At 39.6% G+C, this 19,392-nt stretch overlaps 1 protein-coding gene across 2 annotated transcripts in view; it reads right to left on the bottom strand.

Annotated features, from left to right (window-relative positions):
* PSMD12 (proteasome 26S subunit, non-ATPase 12) overlaps positions 1–19,190 on the bottom strand; it is a 28,763-nt gene extending 9,573 nt beyond the window's left edge. For both annotated transcript variants that reach the window (XM_019981654.2, XM_070773830.1), the window contains exons 1-10: positions 18,998–19,190; positions 10,809–10,868; positions 10,593–10,721; positions 9,178–9,285; positions 7,399–7,503; positions 4,303–4,452; positions 4,086–4,220; positions 2,959–3,071; positions 2,151–2,325; positions 291–368 (exon numbers count right to left, since the gene is read on the bottom strand). In XM_019981654.2, coding sequence (XP_019837213.1) covers positions 291–368; positions 2,151–2,325; positions 2,959–3,071; positions 4,086–4,220; positions 4,303–4,452; positions 7,399–7,503; positions 9,178–9,285; positions 10,593–10,721; positions 10,809–10,868; positions 18,998–19,105 — 1,161 coding nt within the window. In that variant the 5' untranslated portion in view covers positions 19,106–19,190. The remainder of the gene's footprint in view (positions 1–290; positions 369–2,150; positions 2,326–2,958; positions 3,072–4,085; positions 4,221–4,302; positions 4,453–7,398; positions 7,504–9,177; positions 9,286–10,592; positions 10,722–10,808; positions 10,869–18,997) is intronic.
* Between the last annotated feature and the right edge of the window lie 202 nt (positions 19,191–19,392).

Raw genomic sequence — 19,392 nt, 5'->3', positions numbered from 1 at the left:
CAGTTCACTTTTTGAACCTAGATGTATTTATTATAGAAATATATACTTTAGATTCAGATTAATCAGTGTAAAACTAACATATTTAAATAGAGATGTTAAGTAGTATAATATTCACATAACTATAACTTGGTATTTAGGCTACTCTTTGGTGTTCAAGATAGCTTGGGGAAACCTTCTATCACCTAAACTTAAAATAAGATAATAAAATGAAGTTGATTTGCTCACTCAATTTTTACAAGTCAATTGATTTTCAAAATGAATGGTTACAAACAATGGTATTTACTACTTACATCAACAGACAGATCCAGAAGCTGCGCCATCCTCTTCATTGTTATCCTCGTGTAATACTTGGCCATTATTCTAATATTCTGAGGAAAGAAGGGTGGGCGTGGAGGACACAGCTGTCAGTAAAGCCAGAAGCTCATTTGTTTTCCTATCCAAGTAGGTTTAATTAAAACGTCAAGACTCAGAGCTTTTATTCTGCTGCAGTCTGCCACTGGAATGAAGCCGGTTCTAAATGTCCACAACAAAACTAAATATTTCAATATTTTGGCTTCTGCAGTTATTTTTAAGTTATTCTGAGCACACTCTACAACTCTTTTAAAATACATACAGTTAAAACACAGGCTTAGCTAAATTAGTTGTTAAAAGTTGTAACTGTACTAAAATATTTTTGCTAAATGTAAGAATTGAATGTTAAGTTTTTCTAACTATGATACAAATGTTTAAAAGGCTAAAATTTTAAAAAGATCATCTCAAAATACTATCATCACTGTAACTACATAAAGATAACCTGGATTAAATTTCCCAATTTTCACTGGAAGTGATGCTAAAATTAGAGGTGCCCTTTGAGTATTCTTAATGTTAACCTTACTAACAAGGAGCCACACTCACAAGGAAAAATGAGCTCATCTTTGAAGAAGCTGCACTTCCTCCCATCACTAATCAGGGTCGATGGCAACACCAACCTCTCAGGAAGAATAGGAATCACTCAAGACTTCCTGCTTTTCCTTCATCCTCTCATCAATGACCAAACTCGATTGTCTGTCTTCTTTAAAATAGTTAATTCCATTCCATCCACTCAATTCAAGCCCCCAAAGCCCCTCTCACTTAGCTAGTCTTCTTATCTCCAGTCTTTTCTCTCTCCAAATTCACTCTTCACACTTACTCCCAGAGGAATCGCTATAAAATACAAGCTGGTCATTATCCTCTCAGCTTTTACTACTGGGTGTACAAACTTTGTTATGACCAAGACCTTTTCCGTATCTCCAAAGCCCTTTCTCACTGAGCCCTTTCCTTGGAGGTCCCCAAGTTCCCCGGCTGGTCTGCCTCTGTGACCTAGCACAGACTAACCCATCTGCCTACAGGGACGGCCCTCCCGTCCTGCCCACTGAACCTACATACCCTTCTCACAAATCTTACCTCACCCATCAATTCCTGTAAGTCCAGCTTGACCATTCTACCTGGTGGAACCAATCAACTTTCTCCTTATGCTCCCCTCTCATCCATGTATACTTGTACCATAATACATAATTTATAAGTGCCTCTTGCACTGTGATGCATTTTTAAACATTTGGAAGGTAGAGAGCATGTCTTATTCTCCCATGTGTCCCAGCACTCTGTACAGTGTAGCACACAGAAGGCTCACAACTTTTGTTCTGTGAATGAAGGTTGACATAATTCAATTTGTAGTGACACCCAAGAAGATCAGAGGTTGGGTTTAAAACATGTTACCTGTTTCCAAAACTACCAAGTCAGTACTAGTGAGAAACCACCCCCATCCATCCATCCCTCACATTCTTAAGAAATTCCTTCTGCTTTATTTACTATAAAAGTTTGTATTCCTGAGGGGTGCTCTCAAAATGCAACATGGTAACACGTAGATATCTTTTCTGAAAAGCTAAAAAGGTGGGGGAAAAATGACAAGGGGATAAGATAATTCTGATGTGCTTGGGAAATAAGACAATAAATATCTGAACAACAAACTTACATCACTACCACACTAGGCATGGGGGGGGGGGGGGGAAGAATCCTGAAGTGAAGAATTAAAGATATAACATCTAAAAGAAACATTTGAGAAATAAAATTTTAAGCTCAAATTTGCCAAAGTTTGCTTCTAAATTGTTATTTACAACATGCCAGATCCTTACATGTTCAACAACTCTGTTTTTCAAGTCTTTCCACCTTTTTTCACCTTCCTCTGTATAACCAAAAACGTCAGTTGCAGGACTCTCTAAAGAACCTTTTCTTAATTCCATCCCATAGTCTTCAACAAGTGTGGACCAGCGCATCAACTCCATTGTGGTAAAAAGCTTTAAAAGATCCCTGTAAATTACAGAAAACTTATTATTCCAAATCTGTAAAGATTGCATTTCATCTAATAGCAAATTTTAAAATATCAAAGATGATTTTTTAGAAAGCTTTGTAGAACAAGACACGAGGTGATTATTATTTATTTTACCAACTTTGCTACCATTTTTTCCACAGTAATTCTGAAAGTGCCTTCTCCTACTTATCATTCTGCTCTCTCCTATATTATATTTGTGAATTGCTGGACTAACTGACTGTAAACTTACTAATGAAACAGATAAAAGAAGAAGCGCATAAAGCCCATGTCTGCTTTATATAACAGATTTTCAGAAGCATGTACTTCTAAAAATCACAAAGCCCCAAACATTTACTATGATAAAACTGACTGAATAGTTAAACAAGATCTGCTCAAGTGAGCTTGAAATAAAAACTTCTTCTTGATAAGTGGCTTAGAATAGAGTATGTTATAATCTCATTATGTTAATTTCTAATGTAGTCCTAACAACAACAATAACAACAAAACCACTTTACTTTCCCTGAGTTTATTCTCTAATATCAGCCATCAATTAAGAAGCATACACTTGTTAACCAGTCTTTCAAAATGGTACTTCTACTGAGACATACTACACTAATTATAAAAGTACTTACTTGTATTTAGGGATTTCTTCTAACTTCTTGTCACCGCTTATTCGGTGAACCAAGTCTGACTGTTCATTGTCAAAAGGAGCCAAGATAACATAAAGGACAACACTTTTCAGGGCCTAAAAAAGTTGTGCAATTCAACAGAATATAGGCAAGATTAGAAACAAAATGAAAACTCTGGCAGAAAGTGAAAATTCATGGAATAATTGTATACAGTCATCTTTAATAGTATATTCAAAAGTCTTAGGGGAAAAATCTTACCAGATTGATCTTTTCATAGGGCTTTTTGGTAATATTTACTTTTCATAAAACTATTATAAAACAAATACAGTGAATCTTTGTAATGTGAATTACTACCTGGGTTGGCTTTTTTTTCTTTAATTGAAGTTTAGTGATCTAGTTAGTGTTTGTTTCAGGTATTTGAGAAGGAAATGGTAACACACTCCAGTATTCTTGCCTGGAAAATCCTGTGACAGAGGAGCCGAGTGGGATACAGTGCATGGGGTCACAGAGTCGGACATAACCGAGCGCCTGAGCACGATTTCAGTTACAGAGCAAAGTGATTCAGTTATATATATAATATATGTATTGTTTTCCAGTTTCCTTTCCATTGTAGGTTATTACAAGATATTGAATATAGCTCCCTATGCTGTATGATATATCCTTGTTTATTTTATATATAGTGGTTGTATCTGTTAATCTCATACTCCTAAATTATTATCCCTCCCCCAAACATTTTAAAAAATAAATGTATAAAAGAAAAAGTCCTTATAACAAGTTAGCAATAAAAAGGTGGAATCCACATGTACACTGTTCACAAGTTTTGCAAAATAATTTTCCAAAGTAATGCTGGATCTTTATCTATGACCCCAGTTAGAAGGTAATGGCTGCACATGTCTTAAATAGTAAGCCTACACTTCTTCAAAGGTCATAAACAGAGTATTGCCACAGTTCATCTGAGTTAGTAATGCTAAAGTGAACTATCAACACAATGAACAGAAAGCAGACCACACACCTGCATGTAATTACTGAAGTTAAAATTATTTCAAAATAAATTAAAAATGCAAATTCTTTCTGATAAGTTTCAACATCAAGTTTAAGACTCTATCTTAAAAAAAAGAATATATTCTTACCTGTTGCCACTTTTCACTTTCTGCCTGTATACAGGGTGTATCATAGATTGCTCTGTAGTGCTTACAAATAGACAAATACGATCCTTCATGCTGATCCAGCTGAATCATTAAGTTATAGTATTTCAACTTTAATTTCTGTAAAATATCGACAAAATGGGGTTTATGGATTTTTTCCCAAACGTTTTCAAAGTAAATTTACAGTAAGAGAGAGGCTTACCTCTGTATTTTCTTCCTGGAAAAATTTGGTGTTAATTTTTTTGCTGATGATTTGTGTACGAATGTAATCCTTCACTGCTAGGCAGAGCCGCATTTGTTCCAAAATAAATTCCACTCGCTCTTTCTTTTCCATTGACCCATAGGTTTCCACCTACCAGAGTAAATCCCCAAGTTTATAATGTTTAGTAATAGTTTACAATTGCAACAAAGTTAAATAGTCATTAAAAATTCACACTTGATAAATAATAAGAAACTTCATGCATATTGGGAGAGTGCTGCTGATGATATAAAAAGCTAGTTTCCTTCAGGAAATTACAATTAAAAAAAATTATTATACAGTAAAATGCATGTTTTCCTCTTGGTGTAAAGTTCTATAAATTTTAACACATGTACAGATTTCTGCAGTCACCATTACAATCAAAACCTAGAACAGTTCGATCACCTGAATAACTCTGATGTACCCCTTCAGTCACACACTGCCCCTACTCATAACCCCTGACAACCAATGATCTCTCCTCCAACACTACAGAGTTGTCCTTTCAAGAATGTCAAATATGCAACCTTTTGAGACTATCTTTGTTTACTCAGCATAATGCTTTAAATAAGATTCATTCAAGCTGTTGTGTAAATCAAACAGTTCAATCCTTTCTATGACTAAGTAGTATTCCACTGCATAGATGAACCCCAGTTTACCCATTCCCCTGCTGAAAAACATCTGGGCTGATTCCATCTTTTTCCTAGCATAAATAAAGCTACTCTGAACATTAGCGAAAGAGTTTTGTGAACATAAGTTTTTCTCTCTTGGGTACCCAAGGATAGGTTTGCTAGGTTATACAGTAAACATAAGTTTAACTTTATAAGAAACCTCCACCCTGTTTTCCAGAGTGGCTGCACCATTTTGCATTCTTATCAGCGATCTGTGAGAATTCCAGTTGCTCTGCATCGCCACCCACTCTTTGTGCTATCAGTTTTTAGTTTTAGCTATTCTAATAGACCCTGAAGCTGGGAAAGATTGAAGGCGGAGGAGAAGGGGACAACAGTGTATGAGATGGTTGGATGGCATCACCGACTCAATGGACATGAGTTTGAGTAAACTTAGGGAGCTGGTGATGGACAGGGAGGCCTGGCGTGCTACAGTCCATGGGGTTGCAAAGAGTCGGACACAACTGAGCGACTGAACTGAACTGAATAGGCATGTAGTGGTATCTCATCATGGTTTAAATTTGCATTTTCCTAACGGCTAATGAAGAAATGACAATTCTAAATATGAAAAAGATGTCAGTTGCAAGCTAACTATATAATAGTTGAAACTATTACATAAAAAAGAGGCATCAGTCTTTTTAAAATTCAGATAACAAGTCCAATGTGACCCCTTATGGATGTAGAAGTAGATATACATGATACAAGAGAATCAATTATATCAAGTACTGTGAAAAAGTTCCTAATATAATATCTGGCACACATACACTATAAATGATTTATAAAATCTAGAATGACACTTTTACAAAGTAGACTGAAGTAAGGCTATTGTTATTCCTATAATTTGGTCTAAAATTTTTTTATTTCACTGCTTCTCCTTTGTAAATTCTAAAACTAGTTATTCAACACCGTGCTAAGCACTCTACATACACCAATTCTCCTTTGTAATTTCTTAAGGAAAGTAAACACACACACAGTGAACCATTAATGTTTCATTTCTACATCTTCACTCACTCTCTCTGTGTCAATTACTTTGAAGCAAATCTCAGACAATAAATATTTCAATGTGGTATCTCTAAAAGATAAACCCTGAAAAAAATTCTTACATAAAAATTCTTTGTATCATTAAATATCTAGTCACTCTACAATAGTCTCATTTACTTTTTAATCAACTCAGAATCCAAATAAGGCTCATACTTTGCAATCTATAGATATGTTTCTTATGTCTCTTTTTTTCCTTGCCATTTATTTGTTGAAGAAATCAAGTCAATCATCCTATAGTTCCCTAGAGTCTGGAGTTTGTGGAGTGCATTCCTGTGGTATCATTTAACTGGCTCCTCTGTCCCTGGTTTGTGGAGTGCATTCCTGTGGTATCATTTAACTGGCTCCTCTGTCCCTGGTATACCTTAAAAACTAGTAGTTAAACATTTGTATAATTGAGATTAATTTTGGGGGCACAAATACTTCACAAGGGATGTTGAATCATGAGGCATGTAATTCTCCTGCTTGGAAAAGAGTTTGAAGACAAAACTATGCAGAGAATAAAAAGATCAGTGGTTGCCAAGGGTTAGGGAAAGGAAGGGATAAACAGGCAGAGCCAGAGGATCTTCACGAGCAGTGAAACTGTTCTGTATGACACTGTCGACATGATGGTGGAGACCTGCCATTATGTTTGGCAAGTCTATAGAGTGGGCAACCCCAAGAGTAAACCCTAACGTAAAACTATGCTCTCCAGGTGCTAACGACGTATCAGTGCAGAGTCAATGACGTAACAAGGTACCGCTCTGATTTGGGATGCTGATACAGTGGAGGTTGTGTGTGGTGTGAGGCAGTGGATACATGGGGAATCTCTGTATTTCCCACTCAGTTTGCTGTGAACCTAAAACTGCTTTAAAAAATAAAGTCTTTTAATTGAAAAGAAAAACGTGTGTTGGGGGGGTGGGCGACTTGAAGTCAAACCGAATTAGTGTGAATCCAAACTCAACCGCTTCTGGACAGTGACTATAGTTACTTAACTCCTTTGACTCAGTAGCCTAGAAACTGACCACCAATCAGATATTCATTAAAAATGAAGCCAGTGATTAACGGTAAATTTCTAAGGCACAGAGAGATGTACATGAATTACTGGTTTAAGTTCTAAAGAGAATTGAAATGTTCAAATAATAGCATAAAGTTAAGACTAATTTGTTGATCTTAAGTTTTCAAAACTTTTTAAACAAACATAGTTGGGGCCATAATTACACAATTTCCAGCTGCTTGAATAACCTCACACACCACAGTACTCACTCTTAATCTTGGTGGTTCAGAAAAAAGCAATAAGGTGCCCAAAAAAGCAATTATAAGAAAATACTGCTGACTGAATAGAAAATTTTACATACCCTAAAATGCAGCTCCTTACCTGTAACTCTTGTAAAATGGAGGCTGCCTCTTTGACATCACCGTTTTGTTCTTTTATTGTGGCTAACGTTTTCGTCAGCCGAGCACGCTCAATTTCAACATAAATCTACAAATACAAGAAATTCATATTATCGAAATTCCTACAGAAACATGTTAAAATTGAAACGGCAAAACTGAACTATCATCAAACAAGGTATTTCTCTGCAGCTGTCATGCACTTATCTTCCTCATATGAACATTTTACATTTCACACTCACATAATTTTAAAGAAGACATCTCTATAAAACATTATCCATATTTTTCAGCTTCCATTTGAGAACCTAAGCAGGAAACCACTGTGCTTAACAAATAACAGGGCCAAACAGCAAAGACAGTGCCACAGAATGGCACAGCCACAGAAAGCACCTTTAAAAGAATTGATTATTTGAAAAATAACACTCTGCAAAGAGCACAGGCAGTCCAGTAACTGTAATTCAACCAATACTCTCATTCTGACTTGTTTAAATGCAAGGCTACTTTCTCTAAAAATATCTGATCTTGTAAACTATTAAAAGCTACTAGCATTTTTCATAGCTATATGTAATGTTCAGTTTATAATTTCCAACAAATGAAGCATTAAAAATATAACTGTAGCCTAACAGAGGCTAGGGGACTAACCTTCATGCTCATGCTTGTTGACCTGCTTAGCCTTTTCTCTGCAACAACCCCTTTCCCCACTCAACTCCCAAAACCTTCTCTCAAATGATAACAGAATGCTTACAGTTTCCTAAATGTATGAAGCATTTCTCACTTGCCATCTCTGCATATAATTTCCCCTATATCTAAAATGTCCATCTCCCTACATCCTGGCCCAATAGAACTTGTATTCATTCTTTTTTGGATGCCACTTGACAGCATGGGGGATGATCTTAGTTCCCTGACAAGGGATTGAACTTGCGCCCCTTGCAGTGGAAGCATGGAGTCTTAATCACTGGACGCCACGGAAGTCCCAGAATTAGTATTCATTCTTAAAAAGCCAGGTGAGCCACCATCAACTCTTTGAGGCTTTCCTGAGGTCTGCAGCCAGTCAATCCTCACCTCTGTGCTGCAGGGACACTGCTGCTGTCGTGCCCAGCACAGTGACTGTTTCTACGACTCACTTCTTTTGACGTTAAGATCAGTGTCCTGCCCATTTTGCACCTCGCACAATACAGCCAGGTGCTCAATAAACATTTAATGAACTAAACTGTCAGAGAGGTAATAATTTAGATACAAAACTTAAGTTTTTGTCTTCAAACCACAAAAATCTACCTAGGAAGAAATGTATCTACCACAGTCACCATTTCATGCTTGGCCTTTTTAGAGAAACACAGACTGGGTTGCGGGGCGGGGGGGTATCAAAAAAAATACAGATGCATTTTAAAAAGAGTGAAATTTTGAAAGCTAACCTCACACTGCAATACTCTATGAAACCTCTGCTACACCAAACAAAGATTTCTCAAGCATATCTAGGTGACGTGAAGAAATAACCTTATGTTTAATATCAGCAAATGTAAAACTGGGATAAGATGACTAATTTTTAGAAAAATCTGGATATACTAAGATTGTCACTTACATTCACTGGCATGTGGGAAGACACTAGATGTACAAAGGTATGGGTTAGATTAAGGTGATGGCATTTTGTGCATTTGATCTCAAAAGTACATACATGTGTGCTTAAAATGTTTAAATACATAAGTATCTCTGAATACAGGTAAGACAGTACTTATCTCACTGTGAGTTATACTAATAGAAAACTCACCTTTCCTTCTGTAACCATTCGTAGAGTATCAATTAATCGAAGTTTGATGGGAAGATCTGTGATTTCTTCAACGTAAGTACAGCACTGTTGAACCATTTTTGCAACAGCCTAAAATAAAAAAATCCATTCACAAGTTAAATTCATTCCTCACACAGGAAAAGGAAATATTTTATTTATGGAAGTACTGTGGTCAAATCTGGTCTCCCAAAAAAACTATATATTGCAATGCCTATATATAAAAAAAACCCTCCCTTAGCTAAGAAGTACTGAATACTCAGTAACAAATCAATAAAGGATAGGAAAACCTCAGTCACAAAGACTTTACCCCCTTGATAACTGGTGAGCTGATCACACAGAAGGCCAGGTGAGAGGGGCATGTCTGGCCATGTCCAGCAGTAGGCTGCCTAGTTAGTTTTCTTGCAGCCAAGAGGAAAAGTATGGAAGAAGCGGCAACAGACTAAAGGTGTGGGGAAGAGAAAACCACCATTTCACAGTAGCAGTGATAGCAACGAAGCCATGAAAAAGGGTCAGTGGCAGAAGCAGAAGATAAAACAGTTCCATCATCTGGGTGGAGAGAAGGAGCCACAGCCAGCCATGCTCACCCCAATAAAATGTGACATTGAAAAGCATAGCATCTCTTGCCCATAGTTCCCAGACAAGTAATACAAGCAGGCTGGACTATATTTTTTCCAGCTCTAACAGTCTATGATCTACGTCAGGGGTCAGCTAACCTCTTCTGTATATTTTTATTAACATTTACACAGTAAGTATTTTAGATTTTATGGGCCAAAGGGTCTCTGTAGCAACAATTATGCTCTGTCTTGTAACTCCACAGATACATGACAGATGGGTGTGGCTCGGCCCCCAAAACTTATTTACAAAGGTGGCAGGGAGAATTTGGTCCTTGGTCCATAGTTTGCCAACCCCTAATCTAGATTCTAAATGGCACAGCATAACCATTGATAACACTAATCAGGACTCTTGTCATCAGGAAAATGTTATATTCAGCATATTTAGAGATAGCAGAAAAGTAAACAAAATATCTTGCCTCAAAAATAAGATAAATACTAAGTGTCAAATAAAAGACATGATTAACTAAATTATAATTAATCAACTTGATGGTTTATAACACAGCCATTTAAAATAACTATGAAGGAGCTACATGGAACTAGAAAAGAGCTGCATCAACATTCTCAAAGCAATTTTGTAAAAATATGCAACTACATAAAGACTAGAAGAAAAAAAATAAAAGCAGTTGTCATGAGAATATGGACAGAATTTTTTAAAACTCTCTAAATGTTGTAATGTTGACTTAACATTATTAGGTTTAAAATAGATTCATAGAAAGGTTTTCTTTTTCTAAAAGTCCTTATTCAAATTTGAATGTATTTATTTTTGACCAATCTTGAACTCACTTGTTTTAACTGACTCCGTCTTTTTGACAAAAGCATAATATTTTCATTAAGTAAATCCCATTCTTTAGCCTCATAGCACATCTTCACTATTGCAACCAAGATACGGGATGTGGACACCATATCAGAAGCCTGTGAGAATGAAAATACACTTTAAGTTAATGGAACAATGTCAAATGAAATTAATGGCAATTGAGGTTTTCATTATAATCTACTCACAGTTCGGGTCTGTTTTTCCAAAGAGAGAAGGGTTTCAATGACTTCTTGAAGTCTTCCTTCCTAAAACAAAAGGTAAATGAACAATAAAAACACCACCACCAACGCAAAGCCACATAATTTAGTCTAACATAGGCATTTCTGAAACAGTAAAGACCAAGTCAATAGTCTACCCTAGAGGACAGAGACCACCTGCACAGTGTTGTGTTTTTTCTTTCATGATACTGCCTGCTTCTCTAGAGGGTTCCAGAAGTCAGTGGTTCCCAACTTGGGGCTACAAGCTATTTTTAACATTTCAAAATACCTAGGAGAAATGGAATCTAGTAAAGCGATGATTTAACATCCAAGAAAAACAACAAGTCTTTGTTTTGGATTCTAATTCATCATTTCAGAGTCGTAACACCTGTTTATCTTGTTCTGAACAGAGACTCTTAACTGGCAGCCACCTGTGCCTTAAATTCATCAAAAATATTTTAAAACACGGAGCTCTGAGGAGAAATAAAAAGGGTATTTGGTGGTAAAAAGATAGGAAACCCTGGTTTAATTTTTAAATGACTTTATAAATAAAGTGTGCTTAAAGAAAATGAAGTCCACCTGAGATTACCACTTGGTAATGCATGCTATACCAAGTAATACCAATGCAAGTAATACCCACTTGGTATGCATGCTATACCAAGTCATGAACTGATAGTAACCTCTGTCTCATGTAAAAACAAAACATTCAAAAAAAAAAAAAAAAAACACACAAAACATTCTCCCTGGGGCATACATTAAGAAATGAGAATAATAAAATTTAGATAATATAAACCTAGATAATCATACACCAGGACTAAAATAAGCCATCATATTAGGAAACACACATTTTGGTAAAAACAAGACCAACCCACAACACAGAGACTGCATTTATTTAAGGTAATGATATTAATAACACTGAATAAACTAGAAGTGATGAGGAGGGTTTCATTTATAAACTGCTTTTCTAACCGTAAGGAAATTTATTTTTATGTTAATGACATTCACAGATGATGCGTGAGTACTATCCCCTTTTCTTCTTTTATTGGCCGTGCTGGGTCTTGGCTGCTGTGCAGGCTTTTCTCTAGCTGTGGCGAGCAGGCGTCTCACTGCAATGGCTTCTCTTGTCTTGGAGCACGGGCTCTAGAGTGCTCGAACTTCAGTAGCTGTAGCACGTGGTTCCTAGGCGCTAAAGCACAGGCTCAAGGGGTGTGGTCCACTGGCTTAGTTGCTCTGTGGAATCTTCCTGGATCAGAGATGGAAACCACGTCTCCTGCATTGGCAGGCGGAGTCTTTACCTCTAAGCCACCAGGGAAGCCAGAGTACTACTCTTACTGATGAAGGAAAGAAACTAAACAATTTGTGAATTAAGGGCACAAATAATGTTTAAACTTTTCAAAATGTTGTTTCCATATTTTCCATATGAATTTTCCATGCAACACAGAAAATGTACTGTATAGCCACTGTATGAATTTACTAATTCAATCTGAAACATATACAATTACTAACATTTTAACAAAGTTTCCTATGCAAAAGGGAGACCAGCTCTGAAAGCTATATAGGCTCATGTACATTTATTGTACACAATAAATGCTGGCTAAATGCTTCTGTCCATCAGAGCAGAAGAACAAAGAACAGGGCTATAAATTCTCCAAAGCTAAAGGCCAATAAATCATAAAAATCAAAGAATCTAAACCTGTGTTGTTCAAGGGTCAACTGTAGTTTCCACAGGGAAATGGTTACTATTTGGCAACAAAACGTAGTGCAAGAACAGCTAAAATGCAAAGTATTGTTTACTAATGGTACCCTCCTGTCACTTTTGTAATTACCATTAGTCACACGACTGATTCAGAGAATAGAGTTTACTACATGTGGTATTTTAATTCAAAAATACGGGTTTTAAAGAACTGTGCCATATATAGGAAGGAATCACACACCATTCTAGGGCTGAGGTCTACCGGTATCAATGGGACATTAAATGTCACTGTCACCGTCTCAGAAGGGCACTCTTTGATACTGCTCTCTAAAGTCAGCAGTCACTCAGCACCCCCTGTAACACTCCAGCCCGCTGACTTTCCGGTCTGCAATGACTCTGTGGACAAAGACCGGCACCTACCTGAACTAAAGGATACTGGCCCTAGATAAGATAACGTATCAAAAGAATGATTTCAATAAGCTCAGATTCCTGCATCTTCCCCTACAAAGAAAAAATCTAAAACCATTAACTTGACCTGTCTGTTTTGGTGATTAGAAATAATCATTTGATGTTCAACTACATGTTTGATTTTCTTTTTTTCCCCAGCCAAAACTCCTATACATTCTGATTCCTCCCTTAACTTTTTGGAACAGGCTCTCAGAGATATCTGAGTGGCTGCCTTCCTGGGCGACAGTCCTCAGGAATGCCCCAAATTAAGAAATAATTCTCAACTTAAAGGCTGTGCATTTTTTTTCAGCTGATAACCCCAAACTCTTTTCCATCTTCATGTTCACCGTCTAATTTCACTAGAATGTACTCAGTAAGAGCAGGGGGCTGTGTCTGTACTGTTCGCCACTAGCTCAGTGCTCGGCACCTACCCAAACTTACAGTGGTGTTTCTGAAGGCATACTGGTGCACCCCTTTACACCTGTACATAGTTATTAATATCCATGTCTCCAAAGTGTTTTGTAAGTTCTTTTAGGGCTAGACTTTGTTTGATTGGGGCTTCCCTGGTGGCTCAGACAGTAAAGAACCTGTCTGTAAAGCAGGAGACCTGGGTTCGATTCCTGGGTTGGGAAGATCCCCTGGAGAAGGAAATGGCAACCCATTCCAGTATTCTTGCCTGGAGAATTCCATGGACAGAGGAGCCTGGTGGGCTACAGTCCATGGGGTTGCAAAGAGTCGGACACAACTCAGTGACTAACACCTGTCTGATTGGGGCTTCCCAGGTGGCTCAGTGGTAAAGGATTTGCCTGCCAATGCAGGAAACACGGGAAACTCAGGTTCAATCCCTGGATCAGGAAAGTCCCCTGGAGAAGCAAATGGCAACCCACTCCAGTCTGGAAAATCCCATGGACAGAGGAGCCTGGCAGGCTACAATCCCGTGAGATCTTAAAAGAGTTGGACACATATACCCTTGTTTGATTGTATACCTTGCAGCAACTTGCGCATAGCATGTGTCGAATGAACCCACGTTGACCTGAACTATTCATTTGATCTCGGCTTACAATTCCTGATTCTTACTGTTACAGTAAGCAGAATGTGACAAATTATATAGCTGACAATTCAGTGCTGAGGGACACTATCATCAATTTCATTAAATGCAGCTCCCAATTCTCAAACCATCCCACTTTTCACCCAATCTTCCACGTTCAATCCTATGGCTAAACATCTTCCTCCTCCTTTTCCTCTCTATTCACATGTCATCCTTGCAATCCTACCTCCTCGATGCTGCCTTTCAGTGCAGAGGAACAAGACGGTTAGAGCTACCAAAAGCAACCTGTTAGAACATGTGACTCTTATGACTCCGTTTTCTCATTAAAATAATCCTTGTCAGTGAGGTAAATGACTAAGGAGTTTGTTCAGCATCAATACATGCTGGGGATCTGCACGCTCTACATGTTTGTGTCCTTTAACTCCTAAATGACCTGATCTTTTAATGTCTCCTTAAACAACCCAAATAAGAAAAGGCTAATAACATGTTAACCACAAATAACTCAAGTGAAATGCCAATCCAATACTTTTAAATGACCTATTTCTTGAAGAGGTTTTTTGTCCAAGCCACTGACAATCAAGTAAACTCTCTCATTTCACCTCCTCTTTATTTTTAGTATTAACCATGAGAAGAAGTTGCAGGTAACCAAAAGAAATGAAAAGACATTAAGAGGAGGGAGAAACAAAGGATATATTTAATTTAGGAATGCAAGTAGTCCCTAAACACCCAGGTGTCAAATACACAGTGATCCAAAAGCGGGACGCGGTAGGAGGGGAACCTTCTACAGCCAGAACTGTTAAACGCTATATCTCCACAGTTCAGAAAAGGCCCTCCCAGACTAATTTTTAAGTCCTGAATGCAAGAGTGAAACAACAACGATTATCACAAACTAGTATCACTTTTATTATCTAACCAATCTCATACAGGGTCCTCAAACACCAATCACAGAAGCAGTAGAATGTAAGGTTTAAAACAGGCTCTGCAGGGACTTCCCTGGCAGTCCAGTGGTTAAGATTCCATGCTTCCATTGGGGGCAGGGGTTCAGTCCAGGGGAACTAAGATCCTGAGTGGCCAAAATACAAAACAAAAACAAACAAAAAACCCGGGCAGGCTCTGAAGCCAGTCTCCTTGAGTCGAAATTCCAGATCTACCACTGTCTTACTTCAGGCAAGACACTTACCCTCTCTGACCCTCAATTTTCTCTTCGGTGATATGAGCATAATAATAGTTCCTACCGCAGAGAGTCGGTATAAGGATTGAAGCAATACCCATGAAGGTATGCCTGAACGTTCAGATGTATGAATGTTACCATCAACATAACAGCTAACATTATTAGTTACTGTTGTTGCTTGCTGAGTGAGTGTTAGGACACAGAAACACAATTGTACGAGGTCACAACTGTAAGAGATACAAAAGGCCTAGATCTGGCAATTTTACCACCTGGGTTTAGACTTCAGTTGGACTTTTGAAGGCTTCTGCTGTATGTGGTTTTCTCACCTGATACATTCTTATTCTCTACACACATAATCTTTTATCTTAAGTTGCCTTCCATATTTATAAAATGTCTTAAACACAGACGTGACAGTCTCTTAAAGAAGCCATGGGACATAGCAAAAAGAACACTTGTTACCTGTTGCCAGGAGACCTCAGCTCGACCTGACTCTTCTCTAGACCTTGGATAACCGCTGAATCTACCTGAGCCTTAGTTTTCTCTGAAGTGAAGATAACAAAACTTCCTTCAGTTTTATTAATGGGTTCACAATGAAAAACAAAAGAATGTATGCTAGGGCTTCCCTGGTGGTGCTGTGGTCAAGAATCCACCTGCCAGTGCAGCAGACATGGCTTCGGTCCCGGATCTGGGAAGATCCCACATGCCGCAGAGCAGCTGAGCTGAAGAGCCGCTACTACTGAGCCTGTGCTCCAGAGCCCGGGAGCTGCAACCACTGAAGCCCATGGGCTCCAGAGCCCATGCTGGGCAACAAGAGAAGCCACCGCAGTGAGAAGTCGGCACACTGCAACTAGAGAGCAGCTGCCGCTCTCTGCAGCTAAAAGAAAAGCCCACACAGCTATGAAGAGCCAGCACAGCCAAAAAATATATATAATAAAGTTATATTAAAGAATGTATGTTAAAATATTCCATGCATTCCAATGCAGAAATGTAGTGCTTTAAGTTTTTCATGATTAGCAGAATGCTTAGAATATAAAATGATGAATAAAAAGCAAAACAGAGAAACATACCCTAAAGAAAACTAAGACAACTATCTTATCCAAAAGTTGAAAACTGTGGTCTGTATTAAAAGAAGCCTTCTACCCTCCATGCCCCAGCCCTCTTCCCCTGTCCCACCTCCCCACAAAGAAAATTCACATCTACACTTTGTTGTGTTCAACAGGCACAGTGGCTTAAAAGAAACACCAAAATGGCTCTAATTTTTTAAGTTTAACAGGTCCCAACATTCCCGGCTTCAAACATATCCATCAACTTGATACCTAAAAAAAATCAGTTGGCATTTGAGTTTGCAAATCTATTCAACTATCTTGAACATAACCACAATGTTGTAAATAAATGCCATACACTGACCACTAAAACAACTGTAGCAGCAACATTATTTTTTTCTTACTGGCTTATAAGCGATTAGAGAGCAAGAGTTTTATCCATTCATCTTGATACTCTCCACAGTGTCTAGCACTGACTGGGTCTTGCACACAGTAGGCTATTAGAAGAGACTGGTAAGGGGAAGGTTTTCTTTCACACTCATCTTAGTTCTACGAATAGCTGTACTCCTTTAAAGCAATTAGCTTCTTCTTTATGGACACTATAATTCCAAAGAGGTGGTTTTGGGGCTGACTCTGGACTGAACATATGTTTTGTTTCATCTATGTGGTATTGCCTCAAACTGCTTCAAAGCAGTTTAGTGTCCAGTTTCTACATACAGAGCCAATTCATACAAAAGCCCATACTCTGGTCACTCCCACAAATAAGCAGAGTTGACAGGCTTGGCCTTCACCCTCCGTTGGCAAAGCTGAACCTAAGTGCAGAGTTCCTGCCCGCTTTCCCAGTGCAGGTGCTCAGAAGTTCCGCTTTTCACCACACTTTGCTCACGGGGCAGGACAGCTCAGTGGGAGCAGAAACTCTAGAGTCAGCGTGCCTGGGTCCGTATCCTGGATCCATCACTCTACTATCGGTATGACTCTGGAGCGTGTGACTTAACCTCCCCTAGACTGTTTTCCTGTCTGTGAAATACGAATGATAACAATGTGGACCTCACAGGGCTATGGTGAGGATCAAATGAGTTAATCGGTGTAAACAAACACTTAGAAGAGGACCTGGCACTGCAGAAAGCACTCAGTAAACGTCAGCGGTTATCTGCCCGGCTCTGGAGGTGTCTTGAGTTTTCCAACCTCTATGTAACTGGTGATGTTTCTTTACACTAGCAGCTAGAAAGCTCAGAGATGAATCTGTGGTTCCCTTCCCCTTACGGTACTAAACCTAGGAAATACAGGTCTATCAACTTCATCATCTTTTCCTACCCCTGACTTCTCTAAAGCCCTACTACATTCTTTTTTTGGGAACAAGGGAAGCATTAAAAGGGTTCTTTCTAAAAACTAAAGGTAAAGTATTATTTGACACTCCTCCTGCCCCTGAATTTACTGTTTTAATGTACTTAGATAGAAAGCTCCATAATAGACAAAACAACTCTATTAGTGAATGCATCCCAGATGAACTGGGATAAATGACTGTGGATAGATTGATCAAAGAATTTCAGGAGGCCTGAGCATAATCCTTAACAACCTCCTATAATGGAACTGATGCAACAACCATCCAAACCCTAGTCAGGCAAAGTGAAAGTCACTCAGTCGTGTCCTACTCTTTGTGACCCCATGGACTATACAGTCCATGGAATTCTCCAGGCCAGAATATTGGAGTGGGTAGCCTTTCCCTTCTCCAGGGGATCTTCCCAACCCAGGGATCGAAACCAGGTCTCCTGCATTGCAGGCGGATTCTTTACCAGCTGAGCCACAAGGGAAGCCCTCGTCAGGCAAACCTAGGTTTAAATCCCTGGTTCCACCTATTACTAACTGTAACCATCGACAGACAACTCTGAGCCTTGGTTTCTTTACACACATACACAAAGTTGCCTGACACACAGTAGTGGGGACATGATAAATGCTTGGATCAAGTAAAATTTCTATTTCATGGGAGATAAGGAGTTGGGCTAAACTACAGTTCAAGACCTCCGCTAATCATGTTATTCTGTACTTCGGTGCCTATTTGTCTTTACTCGCCAAGTTCCCGCTCCTAGGATGACTCCTCCCCATTCCAGAATTACTCATTCTTCAAGATATAATACAAACGTCAGCTTCTCTGAAAAATCCTTCTTTAAACCATCAGTAAGAACGAACAATTTCCTTCTGTTTTTCAGTAACACTTTCATACTCATATGGCACTCACGAGCGTGTGCGACTCGTCTAATTCGTTGTGTACACGAACTCCTTAAGGACAGGGGTCCTGAATTAATCCCCTTCGTACTATCACTTTTCCGTCCCTTCTCCTGGCCAAAGGCCAAGCACATCGCCACGATCCGTCCGCAACTTAACAAGAGAAACTGACTGGGCAAGAGCAATAGAACTAAACTCTCTGATCCACCGTGAATGCTGAAGCCGCCTTAAACCCTGAGGAACTACTAAAGAAAACTGGAAACGGTATCCACGAAAAGGCAAAGAATACTACTGGAGCCCCAACTTCTACGGGAATGAAGTGACCATCTGTCCTGGGGAGGGTCTGGGAAGCTGGAAGTACTACGGTACTCCCACTGCGGGGTCTTCCTGGTCAGGCAGACCTGGGATGTCCTGCTTATGCAGGCCTAACTCGGGCCGGACAGACAACAGCGGGATGCGCGCTCCAGCCCGGAGGCCCCCTGAGGCCTAAGCAAGCTTGGCGCCGTGACTCAGCCCCTGGCGCCCGCCAACAGCCAGCCGGCCTCCCCTCACCTTGGCCAGCTTCTCGCACTCGGGCAGTCGCTGATCCACTGTGGCGCTGTAGTCCACCTCCATCTTGACGATGCGCCCATCAGCCCGCTCCGAGCCGCCGTCCGCCATGGTCCCCGCCTGAGCGTCCCTTGATGTCCCCCTGCTTCGGCCACCACTCGTCACCCACACCGGAAGCCGCCGGCGCACCCGCTCAGGCAATGCGTCGGCAGCCCGCGCGAAGGACCCCGCGAGGCCCCCTGCACTGGCCGCCAGTCAGGCACCGCCGCGGACAGCCTCGGGGGGCGGAGCTGGGGGGGCGGGGCTCGAGCGTGCACGCGCGCGCACACACACATATACACACACCCCTACACCCACCACCCCCGCCCCCGTCTGATTTTGCCTTTGGTGGCAGACTT

This window comes from Bos indicus, chromosome 19, assembly GCF_029378745.1.
Source record: "Bos indicus isolate NIAB-ARS_2022 breed Sahiwal x Tharparkar chromosome 19, NIAB-ARS_B.indTharparkar_mat_pri_1.0, whole genome shotgun sequence".
NCBI lineage: Eukaryota > Metazoa > Chordata > Mammalia > Artiodactyla > Bovidae > Bos > Bos indicus.
Note: the sequence above shows the minus strand (reverse complement) of the source record. Positions and strands in the feature narration are given on the sequence as shown.